Source organism: Symphalangus syndactylus, chromosome 18 (genome assembly GCF_028878055.3).
Source record: "Symphalangus syndactylus isolate Jambi chromosome 18, NHGRI_mSymSyn1-v2.1_pri, whole genome shotgun sequence".
Lineage (NCBI taxonomy): Eukaryota > Metazoa > Chordata > Mammalia > Primates > Hylobatidae > Symphalangus > Symphalangus syndactylus.
Window position 1 is genome coordinate 42,860,645 of NC_072440.2, and position 17,563 is coordinate 42,878,207.

At 36.8% G+C, this 17,563-nt stretch overlaps 1 protein-coding gene and 1 long non-coding RNA gene across 4 annotated transcripts in view; one reads left to right on the plus strand and one right to left on the minus strand.

Moving 5' to 3' along the window:
• Positions 1 to 17,563, plus strand: part of LOC129467239 (uncharacterized) — a 35,323-nt gene that overhangs the window by 17,382 nt on the left and 378 nt on the right. The gene's annotated exons all lie outside the window — the stretch shown is intronic.
• The window catches only part of MAP3K1 (mitogen-activated protein kinase kinase kinase 1), an 81,168-nt gene continuing 65,458 nt past the window's right edge, over positions 1,854 to 17,563 (minus strand). For all 3 annotated transcript variants that reach the window (XM_055251468.2, XM_055251471.2, XM_055251470.2), the window contains exons 12-20: positions 17,118 to 17,209; positions 16,648 to 16,837; positions 15,057 to 16,341; positions 14,244 to 14,396; positions 13,100 to 13,262; positions 11,869 to 12,000; positions 10,415 to 10,557; positions 9,580 to 9,711; positions 1,854 to 4,443 (exon numbers count right to left, since the gene is read on the minus strand). In XM_055251468.2, coding sequence (XP_055107443.1) covers positions 4,294 to 4,443; positions 9,580 to 9,711; positions 10,415 to 10,557; positions 11,869 to 12,000; positions 13,100 to 13,262; positions 14,244 to 14,396; positions 15,057 to 16,341; positions 16,648 to 16,837; positions 17,118 to 17,209 — 2,440 coding nt within the window. In that variant the 3' untranslated portion in view covers positions 1,854 to 4,293. The remainder of the gene's footprint in view (positions 4,444 to 9,579; positions 9,712 to 10,414; positions 10,558 to 11,868; positions 12,001 to 13,099; positions 13,263 to 14,243; positions 14,397 to 15,056; positions 16,342 to 16,647; positions 16,838 to 17,117; positions 17,210 to 17,563) is intronic.

Genomic DNA, 17,563 nt, shown 5'->3' on the forward strand with positions numbered 1-17,563 from the left:
AGCTCATAAATGCAATCATCGGCATTTCCATGAGCACAATACCCCAACATTTTTCTCGTTTCTGACATGAAGACTGTCACCCATTTTATAAAATTATTAATATCATTTAAATAGAATTAAGGAGCAATAGAATTGATTCTATTACTTCATCTGGAAAAAAAACTTTTCTCCAACTTAATATTTTTCTTAGGTGACAGAAATGTACCCTTTTGAAAAATACCCAAAACCTATTTAAAAGACGTACATTTAAAATCAAATTATACTTTGGGAGGCCGAGGCAGGTGGTTCACCTGAGGTCAGGAATTCAAGACCAGCCTGGCCAACACGGTGAAACCTTGTCTCTACTAAAAATACAAAAATTAGACAGGCATTGTGGTGTCCACCTGTAATCCCAGCTACTTGGGAGGCTGAGGCAGGAGAATCCTTTGAACCTGGGAGGCAGAGCCTTTAGTGAGCTGAGATTGTGCCACTGCACCTCAACGTGGACAACAGAGTGAGACTGTCTCAAAAAAAAAAAAAAAACAAACAAAAAACAACCAAATCAAATTATACAGAAACTTGAAACCAATGTAGAGAAGCAAAATGGCTTCTGAACTCAGCGACATTAACCATCTTGCATGGAGACTGGTTACATGGGGGAGGGAGATGAGGAAGAATTAAGCAAGTAAGTCAAAACGTTGGCAATAATCGGAGTCATGATTCTCACTGCCTGAGAAGAAAGTTACAAATTTGGAAAAAGGGAAAGCTTGAATGAACCCTGTTGGTGTTGGATTGCAATTGGAAGGTTGGTGTGAGCTCATCGTTTTTATGTGTACGTAGGTAGGTATATGTATGCATAGTTTGCAAGTGTGCACAGAACTGTGTATATTCATATATACATTCTAGCTCTACCAAGAGAGCCAAGGAGCGGTGACACCCAGTAGAATTGAGCCTATCTAGCACCCAGATGTTGGTTTTAAAAATACCACTCTCCATCAAAGGAATCAGGGCTTTTTGGGAAAATGGCTGATCCCAGGGCCAAAGGAGACATTGCGTAAGATGGGGCTGAAAGTATGGAAGTGTTCGAAGAATAATGGTGGCTTGCCAAGGACAGAGAAGCTAGCTCTCAGACATTCCTACTGGGCAAATCCGCAACAAGTTGAGCAAATATATGATGATACATGATAAATAAATGGGAGAAGGGAAAGCTCTTCTTTGCAGCAAAATGTTGCAAAGAAAAAGTGAAGGAACTACATCACCATTTGGCAACCATCAGAGTAATATATTCAGGCAAAAAAGCTTAGAGCAGAGTTAAAACTGGGCAAGAAACATCATATTTATGTAGTCTCAAATATCACCTCCAAAGAATACTTTCAATTATAAAGGTGGATTTTAATTATAAAAGGAAAGAGTAACTGTACAGTGTTACTATCAGTTATCACCAGTGACGGGGCAAACGACCTCTATGCCTCCTGACATGACACACCGAGAGGAGCACAGCATCACCTCTGTGATATTCCTGCCAAAAGAAGTGCACACTCTGAATCTAATCAAGAAGCAGCACCAGACAAACTCAATTTGAGGGGCTTCTATAAAACAATAATCTGAAATCTTTAAAAAATTAAGGCCATTAAGGTCAAGGAAGAACTAAGGAATGGCCCTGGATTCAATGAGACTGAAGAAACATGACAACTGAGAGCAACCTGTGATCCTGGTTTGGATCCTCTTGCTATAAAGGACATAAATGGGCAGCTGGCGAAACCTGACTGGGGTCTTTGGGTGAAGGGTATACAGAAGTTCTCTGCGGTATTCTTGCAACTTTTATATAAGTAAGTATGAAATTATTTCAAAATAAATAAAATTAACAATTAACATTTGTTCAAAAACTTTTATTTACTATAAAGACAAAAACACCAAAATAGGTACAAATACTATAAAATCGGTTCAATGGGGTAAAAATTTTAATTAAAATATCTCAATATATTTAAAATAACAAAGGATACATTTAAGCCAAATTTTCTTAACCCAGAGATTTTTTTTTTTTGTAACATTTGCTTACACAGTAAGGTGCTAATAGAAGTTAGCCCTTAAGCCCTGGAAGTCTTAGGAATCATAGTCACACAGCAAATATAATTTCATTGTGAAAGTGAACTTTGGTAGAAGAAAAATCTATAGGACACCTGAGGTAGTAGAAACTGGAATAAACAGTAGTAGACGTTATTTACAACTTGAGTACCAAATAACATTAAGAACACAAAAATAATTACATGATACAATTTCCAGTCCAGCTTTGATCCAAAGAAAATAAGAATATTACATCACATTTGCATTGAAAACAAAACAAAAAACAAAACACCACAATTACCAGCAAGCTGAGGGAACTGCAAACAAACTCAAACACAATGGATTTTGAAATCTACAGATAGTTTGAGTTTGAAATGTGGTGGGCATGGTGATCTACAAAGTAATACTGATTAGCTGAGGTTCCTCAGTTTATACAGTTTACATTTTTGTCAGACACAGTATTCATCTGACCAATGATCTTCCAGTACATAAAATGGCAAGAGTGCATCCTTTAAAGCTTGCACATGAGAGACTTGGAAACAATCTTATTAGAATTGTGAAAATTCTAAGTAGTCAAAAAAAAAAAAAAAAAAGTCAAGTACAACACATTTAGAGCTACCAAACTTCACATTTCTGTACTATTTTTAACTCTTCAAATATCGCCAATCTTCCAAAACAAAGGAATGTAAAATTTCACTAAGAAACATATTCACATAAAAAACAGTCTTTTAAAAATTATAAGCAATATATCCCTGTAAACTTGTCTTGTAACTTATTTCCAATTTGTGTTGTACATTTTAAATGTACTCTATATAGCTTATTTAGTTTATCCTGAGTCTTTGAGAATAACCAATTCTATTTCACACTGGCTTCTGAAGAGTTAAAACTAAAATCTCAAAGTTGTATTTAATAGTTAATCAGTACTTGATTTAAAAGACTCACACACACACAAAGATTAAAAAGCTACCATTTTCCTTCAGGAATCCATGCATCTGAATTTAACTCCAGACTAAAACCATTAGGTAACTGTGCAAAATCCAAGGAATTAGTGTATAAATGAAATTCAATTCCATTTTTCTTTCTGAACACATTTTCCAAGTTCAAAGCGAATGTACTGTTTAAAAACATTACTGATTGGTAGTTGAATAATCTTTTTAAAAAATGATCTGCCAGGCCTACTGTAAAGAGATGATGCATGGTAAAAGGAAAATGGCAGCTATATGTTATTACCAGTAGTGAAGGTGAATGATGGATTGTTACATACAGAGTAAGACTTAAATGTTGTGAAGTTTCCTACAGTTTGACAACCAAAACATCTAAAAAATTCAAATAAATTTTAAGGTAATCTTGATCTTGGTTGTGAGTTGCATCAGAGAGGACAGTTAATTTTTAGTTAACTTGTACTTAACCTGCACAATAAGAGTGGTGACTGACCCAAATGTAGGTAGTACTTTATTGTATTCCAATTTAAAAAAACAAAATTAAGTCTGTATTTTAAAAACTCTGATAACAGCAAGGTATTTAATGAACTCTACTTCATATCTAGTTTTTTTTTTTTTTCTGGTTTGAAAAAAAGATCACCTTTCCCTGAATAAACAAAAATGAATGTAAATAAAAATGGAAATACAAAACCATAATTTCCAAAAACGAAATGAATGGGCCAACAGTAAAATGCACAATTAGCCACAATTGCCCTGGTATTTAAGAAAATAAAGGTCAACTGTGGGTCATAAAGAAGTATCAACTTTTAAAAATATATGTATGTATTGCTACTCATAGCATACTCTGAGCTAAAAGAGGCAGATACTGATTTTATAGCCAGTGACAAAAAATTTGAACGGAATTGCAGAACCCCCTGCTTGTGATCACTATATGAAATGGAAGAATAATTGAAATATTAAAACAGATCCTAAGCCCCTCAGCCGCTAATATTGCTGAAAAAGTGCTCCAAAAAAATAAAATTATGCTTCTGCAATTTAGTCATGCAAACTTCATTGTTTTCCTGTTCACCTAGGGCCAGTTCTTTGAAAGGCACGGTTTACAGTTTCTGCACTAGTTGTGGGCTTTTGCATACTGAGCTTAGGTACAGATCATGATTTGTCAATCACATACTTAGGTAAGGGTTCCCCACTGTTCTCGTTCATAGCTGTTCAGTGGCATCATGGCCAGTAGAATATCAATGTGGTTCCCCACAAGTTTTTTTCTCTTGTTGAGCATCCTATTTCTATTGTAGTTGATCTGCATAATTGGCTACCACGTAGTACGAAAGACTGGATGCTTCAGTAGCTCTCTTGATGGAGGTCTGTCCTGAGGTTGAAGTTCTAAACAACGAAGAGCCACATCTCTTAAACCAGGAGACAAATGTGAAGGGATCGATGGAGCGGTAGTTGCACTAGCAATCTGTGGAGAAAAAGCCAGAGTGTTGAAGCTTTGCACAACTGGAACTTCTGATACAGAAACACATGTGCATAGACCTCAGAACCCTTACATTTACATCCTGAACAGAGAGGAACTGAAGCAGAAGTGGGAGGATTTTCTGCTATCAAAAAGTCTATGAAAAAATTCATCCACTGGATGGGAGGTTTTCTCTAACAAGCTTTCAAATTTTAGGATTTTAGGATTTGATCAAATATATCCTATTCTTTATTATTTACATCAACAAGGCTAAGTACATCAAAATGTTCAGGTAGATAAAGTATTCACTCAAATGAATTCTGCTGTCCTCATATTCAGTCTCTGAGATGGTTTGTTCTTACTGCACGTTTTCTATTTCTTCAGCATAGAGGGCTATTTAGATTAAGAAAGACTAAAACTGAAGAGTCAATTTAATACATAGAAAATACAACTGCATTGTTTTTTCCTTCCATGTTGGACAAATTCTGATTCTTAGTATCAAATACACTATGAAGAATGACTTTTTTATAAAAAAAGTTTTAAGTCTGAATTTTTTTCTTTTTTGAAAAAAAATTTTATTTGGTCTTATTTGTAGTTTTTCTAAAAAAATTCAAAATCTGATAATTATTTTTAAATTGTGATACTCTTTACATTCTAAAATTTGTGCTGTATAACCATATTTTAATTTCAAGTCATATATAAAAATAATGTATTAGCTTTCTAACAAACAATTTTTGAGTACCCATTATGAATCAGAGCTGACTCCAGGCAGAGATAGTGTCTTTCTTGCATATCTGCCTATTAGTGGAATCAATTTTCTTTTTCTTGAAATGCATTCCTAAAAATAATTTTTTTCAGTGAGTGTCTGATGAAGGTAAACTTCCACAATTCTCATGTGTCTGAAAATATGTCTATTTCATTCTTATTTTTTGATGATCATTTAGCTAGCTATGAAATCCTAGGTTAACTGTTATTTTATTTCAATCACTAGAAGGTACAATTTGTCTTTTGAATTCTCTTGCTGCTGCTGTATTCTGTCATCTATATAATTGTTATCAATTTTTTTCTTGTAATTTGTCTTTTCTCTTTGGTTACTTCTTGTCTTTAGCATTCTTCAGTTTCATTAAGCTGATAAGCAACTTCAGCAAAGTCTCAGGATACAAAATCAAAGTGCGAAAATCACAAGCATTCTTATACACCAATAACAGACAGAGAGCCAAATCATGAGTGAACTCCCACTCATAACTGCTACAAAGAGAATAAAATACCTAGGAATCCAACTTACAAGGGATGTGAAGGACCTCTTCAAGAACTACAAACCACTGCTCAATGAAATAAAAGAGGACACAAACAAATGGAAGAACATTCCATACTCATGGATAGGAAGAATTGATATCGTGAAAATGGCCATACTGCCCAAGATAATTTATAGATTCAATGCTATCCCCATCAAGCTACCAATGACTTTCTTCACAGAATTGGAAAAAACTACTTTAAAGTTCATATGGAACCAAAAAAGAGCCTGCATTGCCAAGACAATCCTAAGCCAAAAGAACAAAGCTGGAGGCATCACACTACCTGACTTCAAACTATACTACAAGGCCCAGTAACCAAAACAGCATGGTACTGGTGCCAAAACAGAGACATAGACCAATGGAACAGAATAGAGCCCTCAGAAATAATCCCACACATCTAGAACCATCTGATCTTTGACAAACCTGACAAAAACAAGAAATGGGGAAAGGATTCCCTATTTAAGAAATGGTGCTGGGAAAACTGGCTAGCCATATGTAGAAAGCTGAAATTGGATCCCTTCCTTACACCTTATATAAAAATTAATTCAAGATGGATTAAAGACTTAAATGTTAGACCTAAAACCATAAAAACCCTAGAAGAAAACCTAGGCAATACCATTCAGGACATAGGCATGGGCAAGGACTTCATGTCTAAAACACCAAAAGCAATGGCAACAAAAGCCAGAATTGACAAATGGCATCTAATTAAACTAAAGCGCTTCTGCATGGCAAAAGAAACTACCATCAGAGTGAACAGGCAACCTGCAGAATGGGAGAAAATTTTTGCAATCTACTCATCTGACAAAGGGCTAATATCAAGTCTGAATACTTTAAACTCACCTACCCATAATCACAAGAAAACTCTTTCTTTTCCCCACCCCAGTAATTTCATAAATGCTTTGGGTTAAAAAATGCAAAGTAATATAAAGAAAAATCTTCTAAGGTCTGTGATCCTATATCATGATATACTCAACTGATATATACACATCTTACACACCACAAAAAGGAAAAATACAAAACAAAAAATGAAAGTCCCTCTTCCTTCTCCCCAAATGTAACTTACTGATGATTTGTGTGTGTGTGTGTGTGTGTGTTTTGTGGAGAAAAAAAGGCCAATATATTCACAGACTTAAGATTTTCTAAAATGTCTACAACAGAGAAAACTTAATTTAGAGACAGGGTCTCTCTCTCACTCTGTCACCCAGGCTGAAGTGCAGTGGTGTGAACATGGCTCACTGCAGCTTTGACCTCCTGGGCTCAAGTGATCCTCCCACCTCAGCCTCCTAAGTACCTTGGAGCACAGGTGCGTGCCACTATGCCCAGCTAATTTTTTTTTTTTGGGAGAGATGGGGTCTCGCCAGGCCCAGGCTGCTCTCCAACTCCTGGGTTCAAGTTTTGTTCTTGCCTCAGCCTTCCAAAGTGCTGGGATTACAGGCATGAGCCACTGTGCTTGGCCAGGATCACTTTATATACCTTGCTCTTTTCACTTATTAATGTATCTTGTAGCACTTTGTAAATCAACACCAACAGCTTTAAACTCGTTTAATTTCTGTATAGTGTGGATAATTTAATTACTTTCTTGAGTAGAATGAATAATCCTGAACTTGGTACTTGGTACTTCTAGAGGTAATCTTGAGTAAATTCCTAACAATGGGCATAGCTGAGTCAAAGAATAAGTGCATTAAAAATTCTGGCAGATATTGCCAAATCACTCTCTAAAAAAACTGCTACAGCAATTTATACTACCATAAACAGGGTATGGAAGTGTTTGAGAAAGCTTTGGGGTGCTTCCAAAGACCTCAAAGTATTTACTCCAAGTTAAGGAAACTGAAAATATTACAGTACAATTCTCTTTAAACTCTACCTAGGAAGGAGAATGCAATGAAATCTGTTAAAATATGAACCGTGCCAATTTGAAAATCATTTACAATTGTTTCCAGGGTCTCACCAAAACTCTTAAAATAACATCAAACTTTCAAATTGATCCTAGCCATGAGTATTTATTGAGCAACTTCTGTATAAGACTCTGGGAAGAAAAAAATGAATCAGACATGAATGGACCTCAAGGAGACTTAGTTTGAAACAGGAGGCAAGATAGGAACATAACTAGCGGACAAGAAACAATGTGTCAGAAACAAGTATGTACTAAAATGCTATGAGAATCTGGAAGGAGTAAAAAGGGGGTGCCCAAGCAGGAGAAGCACAAAATGTGGGCCTTAAAGAGAGTAAGAATTTGAACCACGTAGAGAACGGACATGGGACGTCTGAAAGAATAGAGGAAATGAGGTGATAATACGAAACCAGTATTGTCAGAGAGGTGACTGAGGAGGTTATATAATAAGTGTGGGGAGCACTGGAGGAGGTTACAGCAGGTGGAGCTGACTGTGTGGGCTGAGTGCTTCACTAAGGCCTAGGTGTAATTTTGTTTATCTTCATAATAATCCCACGAAGTACATGCTTCATGGGGTTCTTGCACCAATTTTACGTATGAGAAAATGGAGGGTAGACACAAAAAATAATTTTCCTATGATCACATGTCCATTAAGGGGTAGAGCCAGGGTTTAAAACTAGGTCAGTGTGACTCCAAAGCCCATGATTTCAACCATCACATCTACTGAAAAGCTAAGAATCTCAACCATTACCTATTCTATGGTGGAGAAGGAGAGAATGGATTTGTGAGTTATAAAAAGGTAGGAAAGGTAGACAGGACTGAACTGACTTGGGTGTGAATTTTTTAAATATACAAAATAGTAAATTAGGCCAGGTGTGGTGGCTCACGCCTGTAATCCCAGTACTTTTGGGAGGCTGAGGCGGGCTTGAGGTCAGCAGTTTGAGACCAGCCTGGCCAATATGGTGAAACTCCATCTCTACTAAAAATACAAGAATTAGCTGGGCATGGTGGCGCATGCCTATAGTCTCAGCTACCTGGGAGGCTGAGGCAGGAGAATTGCCTGAACCCGGGAAGCGGAGGCTACCGTGAGCTGAGATCGTGCCATTGCACTCCAGCCTGGGCATTGCAGCGAGACTCTGTCTCAAAAACAAAAACAAAAAACAAAGAAAATGGTAAATTAGATTTTAAAATTTTTGAATTATGTAAAATGCATGAAGAATTTCACGTTTTTAAAGTGATGGATGGATATATATACACACATACATATACATATAAATGCACTACATATTTCTTCTAGGAGCAGTGTTTTAGTATTTGCTAATTCAACATTTGTAGCAACAGAGCATAACTACCTCAAATAACAAGAAGTGACTATGTATGTCACTAACATTGACAACACCATTGACAATTATCAACTCCTGGAAATACACACACACAGATGCTCTTCAACTTATGCTGAGGTTATGTCATGATAAACCCCTAAGTTAATGATACTGTGAGTTGAAATTGCAGTTAATACACCTAACCTACCAAACATTGTAGCTTAGTCTGGCCTACCTTGAATGTGCTTGTAATACCTACATTAGCCTACTGTTCAGCAAAATCATCTGACAACACAGTCCACTATAGAGTATTGGTTGTTTACTCTCGTGACTGTGTGGCTGACTGGGAGCTATGACTCGCTGCTACTGCCTGGCATCATCAGAGTGTATCATAGCACATATTGCTAGCTCAGAAAAAAATCAAAATTCAAAGTACAGTTTTTACCAAATTTATATTGCTTTTGCACCCTCTTAAAGTAAAAAACTTGTACATCAAATCCTCTCTGAATAAATATACAGACTATTTATTTACCTTCATGCTAGATTGTTAGGGAGAACCCATCAAAATTTGCCTCCTGCCAAATTCTGCTGTACTCCTTTTAGCACAAAGAAGTAATTTTTATCTCACAATTACCTTAAATATCAAAGCAAGATGATTGGAGTGTTTTTCTGCATTCCATGGTGGTTTTGCACAAGCCATTTCTATAATAGCACAGCCAACACTCCATACATCACAGCTCCTTCCATACTGTTGACCTCTTAGTACCTAAAATAAATCAGAGTTAATTTGGAAATAGGACTCATTTGAAAAAGAGAAGGCCATTTTGTAGTTATAGATTCTACTTTCTTACTTTAGGGAGAAAACTGGTACAAACAGCAATTCTGTGGGCTACCTAATATCTAATTTATTTCATTAATGAGCTTAATTTTCCAGGTAGCACAAAAATATTTTGGGGAATTGTGAGATTCTGAAGCAGAGTCACATCACAGAATTTTGCTCTTAGCAAACTATGGCAAGAGGACAACAAATCATTACTACATGTGAACATGAATAATTATGAACACGACAGAAGAGGCTGAGTCAAAAGAACAATGCTTAAACTCTTTCCACTACAGACAGGACCTGCCTCTGTATGCTCATCTCCTTTTACAATAGAGAGAGAATATTTTTAACAATTTGTTATGTGCACTTTGAGTTTACTACAAAACAACTGCTATAAATTACCCCAAAATTCTTTATTAGTAACAGCCCTTAAGCAAATCTATTAAAACCTATTTTTTGAATATTGCCAAGGCAAAGAAAGGTCGGGAATAAGGGTCTGAAAGATATTATTAAAACCGTATTTTAAGGGCCATGGACTTCTAGTTGGTAAGTACATACTGGATACCACTGCAAGATAATTTAGTATAATGCTGTTATACACAAGTCCAAAATATTTTCTTTCATCACACTCAAAGATGCTTCTCACCTCAGGTGCCATAAATGCAATCGTCCCCAGTAATTGTCCCTGAAACTCTCCTGCACCAGTTCCTTTTGATGCCAACCTGGCTGCAGCTCCAAAATCTGCAATTCTTAGTCTCTGACCAGTGCTGTCAATTAGCAAATTGGCACCTGTCAACAAACACAGCAAATGACCTTGTATGTTAAAAACAAAATAAGGACAGATAAAAAACCCAGTACAATACTAATGAACTAGGACAATGACAAAAGAAAGAAGTGAACTACATGTCAGAGGTGCAGACAGTTATCTCTTTTCCTTTCACTTCATTCTTGCTAAAGGCACACAGCTCTCTCTAGCGTACGCTAAATTCATAATTAGAGCTTAATTTAAAAAGTTATAAAATTACTTCAACACATTATGTCAAATACTAGCTAAAAAGACTAATGACAGAAAACCAAATTTGCTCTTGAGAAAAATAAACTGATGCCAGGTACGGTGGCTCACGCCTGTAATCTCAGCACTGTGGGAGGCTGAGGCAAGCAGATCGCTTGAGCCCAGGAGTTCAAGACCAGCCTGGGGGCAACATGGCAAAACCCCATCTCTACAAAAAATATAAAAAATTAGCCAGGCATGGTGGTGCACACCTGTTGTCCTAGCTACTTGGGAGGCTGAGGTGGGAGGATCACTTGAGCCCAGGAAATGAAAGTTACAGTGTGCCAAGTTTGCAACACTACACTCCAGCCTGAGTGACAGAGAACCTGTCTCCAAAAAAAAGGATAAGAAAAAGAATGGGAACTACAAAGGATTTGAAGGAATTTTTCTTAAAAGAAGTTGATGATATCCCAATATCCCAATTATTCTAAATAAAACCAGGAAAAGGAACTTTCTGGGAGTCAGTGTATCATGAGGCCAAGACAGGGAATCTGGAGACCTGTATTGTATACTTTCTGCCTTTAACTAGCAATAAAACTGTAGAAAAGGCACGGCGTCTCTCGTATTCAAATGTACTTTTCTATTAAACGAGGAAGGCAGATTAAATGACCCCTAAGACTCATTTCAGTTCTAATATTCTGAATTACTCAGAGAAAAAAATCCTATAGTTAGAAACTATCAAGAAAGGTCCATTATTTTTTTCTTCTTTGAGACAGAGTCTCGCTCTGTCACCTAGGCTAGAGTGCAGTGGTGTGATCTCAGCTCACTTCAACCTCTGCCTTCCGGGTTCAAGCGATTCTCCTGTCTCAGCCTCCCAGATAGGCAGGATTACAGGCATGCGCCACCTTACCCTGTTAATTTTTGTATTTTTAGTACAGATGGGGTTTCACCATGTTGGCCAGGCTGGTCTCGAACTCCTGACCTCAAGTGATCCACCTGCCTTCACCTCCCAAAGTACTGGGATTACAGGTGTGAGCCACTGCGCCTGGCCCCAAATTTTAAAATTAATTTTTTTATCGTCACTAGATAATAATTAAAAGAATTCCCACCTTTGACATCTCTGTGAATGATTTGGTTTTCATGGAGATACGAAAGGCCACGAAGTAACTGTTCAGTGTAGTTAATAACCACTGATTCTTTGAAGGCTCCATATTTACTCAGCAAATGAGCCACCGATCCCCCTATAAGACAATAGAAACAATTATCATAAACTTATGACAGAATTAAAAGTATTTATTACACTTTGGTTTCTAAAGTTTTCACTGCATGAACTCACATTCACATCTGAAATAGAAGAAAACCATTTCAAAACTAACATATTCCTGTATCATCTCAAAAACCTAATTAGGAGACATTTTCATGGAACCCACAGGGAACCAGTTTATTGGAGAGTCAAGATTTCAGAAAGCTGTAAAAGTTAACAATTTTGGATTAAACTATTTCTGAAATGTACAATTCACTTCTCTGTCTTCTCAAAATACACAAAACAACTTTATTAATGACTAAAGTAAACAATGTTAACATATTATGTAGTAATAGGTGGAAAGAATGAGAGAAGGAACAGAAAACCCAGAGTTAGGCTTCATATCCTACCATTTACTAGCTCTGACCTGGAACATGTCTCAAATTTAGCCGCTTTTAAAAGTGTTTATAGTAGTCAACCTATCTACTGTAGTGTAAATCTTTATTAAGACCAACAACAGATAACGTACTTAAGAACTGACTGGTAAAGAGAAATGCACTCTTAAATACACACACAAATCTAAGAAGTTAAACCAAACAATCTGTTCATCACATCAGGTCATTAATTTTATTGTATACATTGTATAATACAAAATAAAACTCAGTCTTCATTTATTTCAGCAGATGACAAGGTTCAACTTTATGCTTCAGTGCTAGTTTACTTGTAATAAGTTTTCAAGTTATATGTTAATTTTGTTTTTATATTGTTATGTTAAAACACTTCCTCATCTGTCCAATTTATCATAGCTACCTGGAAATATACATATCTTATACATATCAGGTATTAAAAACAATGCTATACAATCATTTAAAAACACACTGGAAAAATTTAAAAGGTAGAGGTAGTCAATATTTCATTTATATTAAATGAAATACAAAACGCAGTATTTGTGGTTCATACTAATATATTGGGATAATTTGTTTTTAGAAACCCAAACTATTTGATAAAAATAAATTTTAATTAAACTGGTTTTTCCTAAATTTAATTGCAGAAAGTTAAATCCATGTACTATTTTGTAATTTAAAACATTAACATACCTGCCATCCATTCAATGAAGAGATTATAATTGCTCTTCTCACACGTGGCTCCCAACATCCTAATGATGTTTGGATGATTCAGATGGCTCATCATTCTTATCTCTTCTCTTAATGCTTCTACTACTTCTTCTTGCTCAGAAGATGTGTTTCTGACATAAGTCACCTGTTTCAAATAAACATGTTCACAAAGTTTTGCATATTTTCACTAGCAATCTGATCTAAAATGAACAAATGCAAACTAGCATTTTATTAGCAACAGATGGCATTTATGTTCATGGATGCAATGTACTTTAAAAAAACCCAAGTCAAACTCCTTTAAACAATAAGAATCTAGCTTAAGCAGCAGTAAACATCAGAAAAATGACAAAAATATTGGGATATAGTCAATATTCCAATAGTCTCAGAGTAAAGATGAGAAAAGCCCAAATATGGGAGAAGAATCAACATGATTTAAAAATGAAAGTTTAATAATTTTCCTATCCTGATTAAGTATGCTCATTATAAAAAGTAAACCACTGAAACCCCAAGATGGCACTGCACCAGTACACTGTTGAAAGAAGTACCTGAAAACCACACCTCTACTACCTACAAAAAGCAAAACCAAAAAACCTTTGTAAGGCCCATCTTGATATTGTAGTCTTACAATAATCATACTTCAACTTTTTTTTTTTTTTTTGAGACAGTCTTGCTCTGTCGCTCAGGCTGGAGTACAGTGGTGCGATCTCAGCTCACTGCAACCTCTACCTCCTGAGTTCAAGCAATTCTTCTGTCTCAGCCTCCTGAGTAGCTGGGACTACAGATGCCTACCACCACACCCTGCCAATTTTTGTATTTTTAGTAGAGGCAGGGTTTCACCATGCTGGCCAGGCTGGTCTTGAACTCCTGACCTCAAATGACCCAACCACCTTGGTCTCCCAAAGTGCTGGGATTACAGGTGTGAGCCACCACGCGCGGCCTCAACTTTTAATAATAACAGAATTCATGATGTTTCTGGTGCTTTAGAAACATCTACTTTGAAACGTAAGTTTCTCAAAGTTTAAAGAACTAAAGTACACAAACGTGGACATATCCTTTATTCTTTTTACTGAACATGCTTCATTTTGTGATTTGAATCACTTCATTTATATGCTCACTAGATATTTACCTGTTTAACAGCCATTAAAGTTCCAGTTCCCACATCTTGAGCCTGGTAACAAGAAGAAAACGCTCCAAGGCCTATCTGTTGACCTTTCAGCCATTCAGTGTCTTCTCTATACGGCTGTTTTGCTTTGGTATGTCCTGGTAGAGTCTCTGGTGTCTACATATTAAACGAAAGCAATCTTTTTACTGTTAAAGGAGTAAGATTTTGTGAAATTAGTCTGCAAGATATTATTCTTATTCAGTCTGGCTTCCCAAACCACCTATAAATGTGACCTCTGAATGGAAGGTATTTGTGACTGACAGCAAATGCAAAAGTGATCACCGTTATACAATTAACCAGAAATGCCCATAGGCAAGAATTATTGCTGTTTAAACAGTACAAACATGATTGTTGTATAAGTAATGATTTTATGTGGAAAACTCTGCTTCTACATGTTAGAAGCAGCATTTCTGAATTAGGTTTATTTTAGTATGGTCCAAGGAAGCTCTCTGTGAGACAGTGTCTTGCTCTGTCATTCAGGCTAGAGTGCAATGGTGTAATCACAGCTCACTGTAGCCTCAAACTCCCAGGTTCAAGTGACCCTCCCCACCTCAGCCTCCTGAGTAGCTGGGACCCCAGGTGTGCACCATCATGCCTGGCTAATTTTTTAAATTTTTTGTAGAGACAGGGTCTTGCTTTGTTGACCAAGCTAGTTTCGAACTCCTGTGCTCAAGCAATCCTTTGGCCTCAGCCTCCCAAAGTGCTGGAATCACAGGTATGAGTCACTGTGCCCAGCCCCAAGGAAGTTTTCTAACCTCTTAAAGAATCTATACTTACATCCTGTTGAATAATGATGATATCTTCTCCATTTTCAACCTGCAGCTGAGGAACTATGGGGAGGGCATCCTGAGATGCTGACATTGCCATGGCAATTGCTAAAGCTTCTTCCTCTTCAGCTTCCATCTTTTCTTTGCACTTTTGATTATGATTCACATCATCTTTGTAAGTATCATCATTTTCAGCCTTTTCAGGAGACAGAACAGCAACTTCTGACTTAAAAGTTACTGTTGTATCACTTGAAGGCATAGATGCTTCAAGAAGGTCCTCAATACTGGAGTTGAGCTCTGTATTGACATCTAATCTGCATTTCTCCTCTACTGGGGTGAACACTGTCTCGTCACTGGGTATAACTGCATTACTACTATTGCTGCTACAGCCAAAGCTGTCATCACATTTGGAACTACTGTTCAGATCAAGTGTCATGCTATTTTTTGAGGGCTCTCCCTGTTTACTTGTATTACCTGGGGTAGGTCGAGATGGCTTTGGCCTGTGTATGTTACTGGAGGGCAAGGGTCTTGACTGAGTAAAGACTGGGGAAAGTTTATCTGAGTCTTTGTTTTCAGGACAGTTTCTGTGGAATTGTAGAGAAAACTTGCGCTGTGTTTGAGGAGATGCAGAAGGTATTCTGCAGGGAACGAATCCCTGAAGTCTATGCTTAGAGACATCTGTTGCAGTGCCAGCTGGTACAGATGGGGCCGAAGAAGAAGGGGTTGACAAGGCTGGAAACATTAATTGGGAATGATGAGATAAAGGAGAGGAGTTCAAACACTGACTGTGGGGTCTGCCTTTTGTTTGAACCATTGGCTTTGGTTGCTCTGTTGTTGTTGTTGAACTAGAAGGTCCTACTGAAATGCTGGCCAGTCTCTCAGAAATGTCCTCTGAACTGGCACTCAATTTTGTAGCACATAATCCTTTTCCAGTTTTCTCTAAATGGATTGTGCACTCAGGGGAACTGTTCTCTGTGGTTTCCGGACAGTTGTTGGGAACAGATGTCTGCAAGAAGCTGTCCTGTTGACCATCCAAAGTGTCATCTACGCCCAACTGGATGGCTTCGGCAATTTCCACCTCATCTGCAATAGCCATCAAACGGCGACGCATCCTGGTGAAGTGAGTGGAACTGGAAACACTCAGCATTTCTAACAGTTTTGAAAACACATGGGGTACTGTAGTAACCATTCTTGCAGAACTCAAGTAGATCCTTCTGGAAAGTTTGCCAACCATTGAGTGGGGATTATCAATGGACTGCAAAGCAAAGGTTAAGAGGGACAGCAGCTTCTTATACCTGAAAGAAAAAAACATTCATTACCATATAAGTTCCAATTACTGAAAAATACATGGAAACTTAAAAAACGGTAGTAATTCACAGCATGTATACTTCAAAAACCATTTCAGCATAAAGTATCTATACATTTTTAATTAAACAGCCCAGACTTTGGGTTTTCATATGTCAATCAAATATTAAGGTATCAGCAACCTATTCATGCTCTGTATTTTCTGAGTCTTTCAAAAATCTAAAATGTGTCATTCCTGAGGAGGGTGTAGGGAGGGTAGGAAGATACAAGTAATACGTTTTCAGAAGAAAAATTACCTGATTTCAACAGGCTCAGCTTGTGAAACATCAGTACTGACAATATGAGGATAAAATTCAGCAGGAAATTCCAACAACAGTCTATCTATAAGACAAAGGCGGCCAAGAAGTTCTTGCCAATTGTTTGATTCAGTTTGGTTTCCAAGAATACAATTTAAGACATAATCAACACCACCAATACCAATGGATCCTACAAAAAGGAAAGTAAAAATAAATGATTAAAAAATGGTGATATTAAAACCTAAAACAAGACATGATTAAATGGTGTAAGGCCAACAAAAATATTCTGAACTATTTTAAAGAATTTCTCTCTCAGAGTAATTCACATTTCTAACTGTAACACAGTGAATCAATTTATAAAATTACTTCAAAATCCTGTAAACTGCCTCATGAGAGATTATGAGATTAGACAAGGCTGCTCAGGAACATGATAAAATATGCTATATTCATTGTAAGTGAAAAGTTATTACCAGCTTTTAGTATTTCTCTGCCAACTGCCAACTCTCCTGCTTGGCCTTTGCACAGTTCCAACAGTGTTGATATGGACAGCTGACTTGTGCGGCTAAAAGCAAAGGAAAAGCAACATCAATCCTGGATCTTGGCTAAAATACTATACAATATTAGAGGAATAATGCAATGCCTTGTGAAAAAGTGGAGAAATAATGTTTTCAGGAGTATTTACTTTTCCACCACTAAAATCACATTGACAATGTCACCATAAATAGTAATATTCATTTATTAGGTCTAATTTCATAAATTTAACATATCCTTTATGTTAAGCACAGAATCTTCAACAATGGCTCTTAGCAAGTATTGATTTAAATACCAAATCCGATAAAAGTCTTATATTTTGTTAGAAGAAAAAACAAGGACCTTGATATTTTGATTTCTGAACTTTCACTAAGAAGCTCTTGAA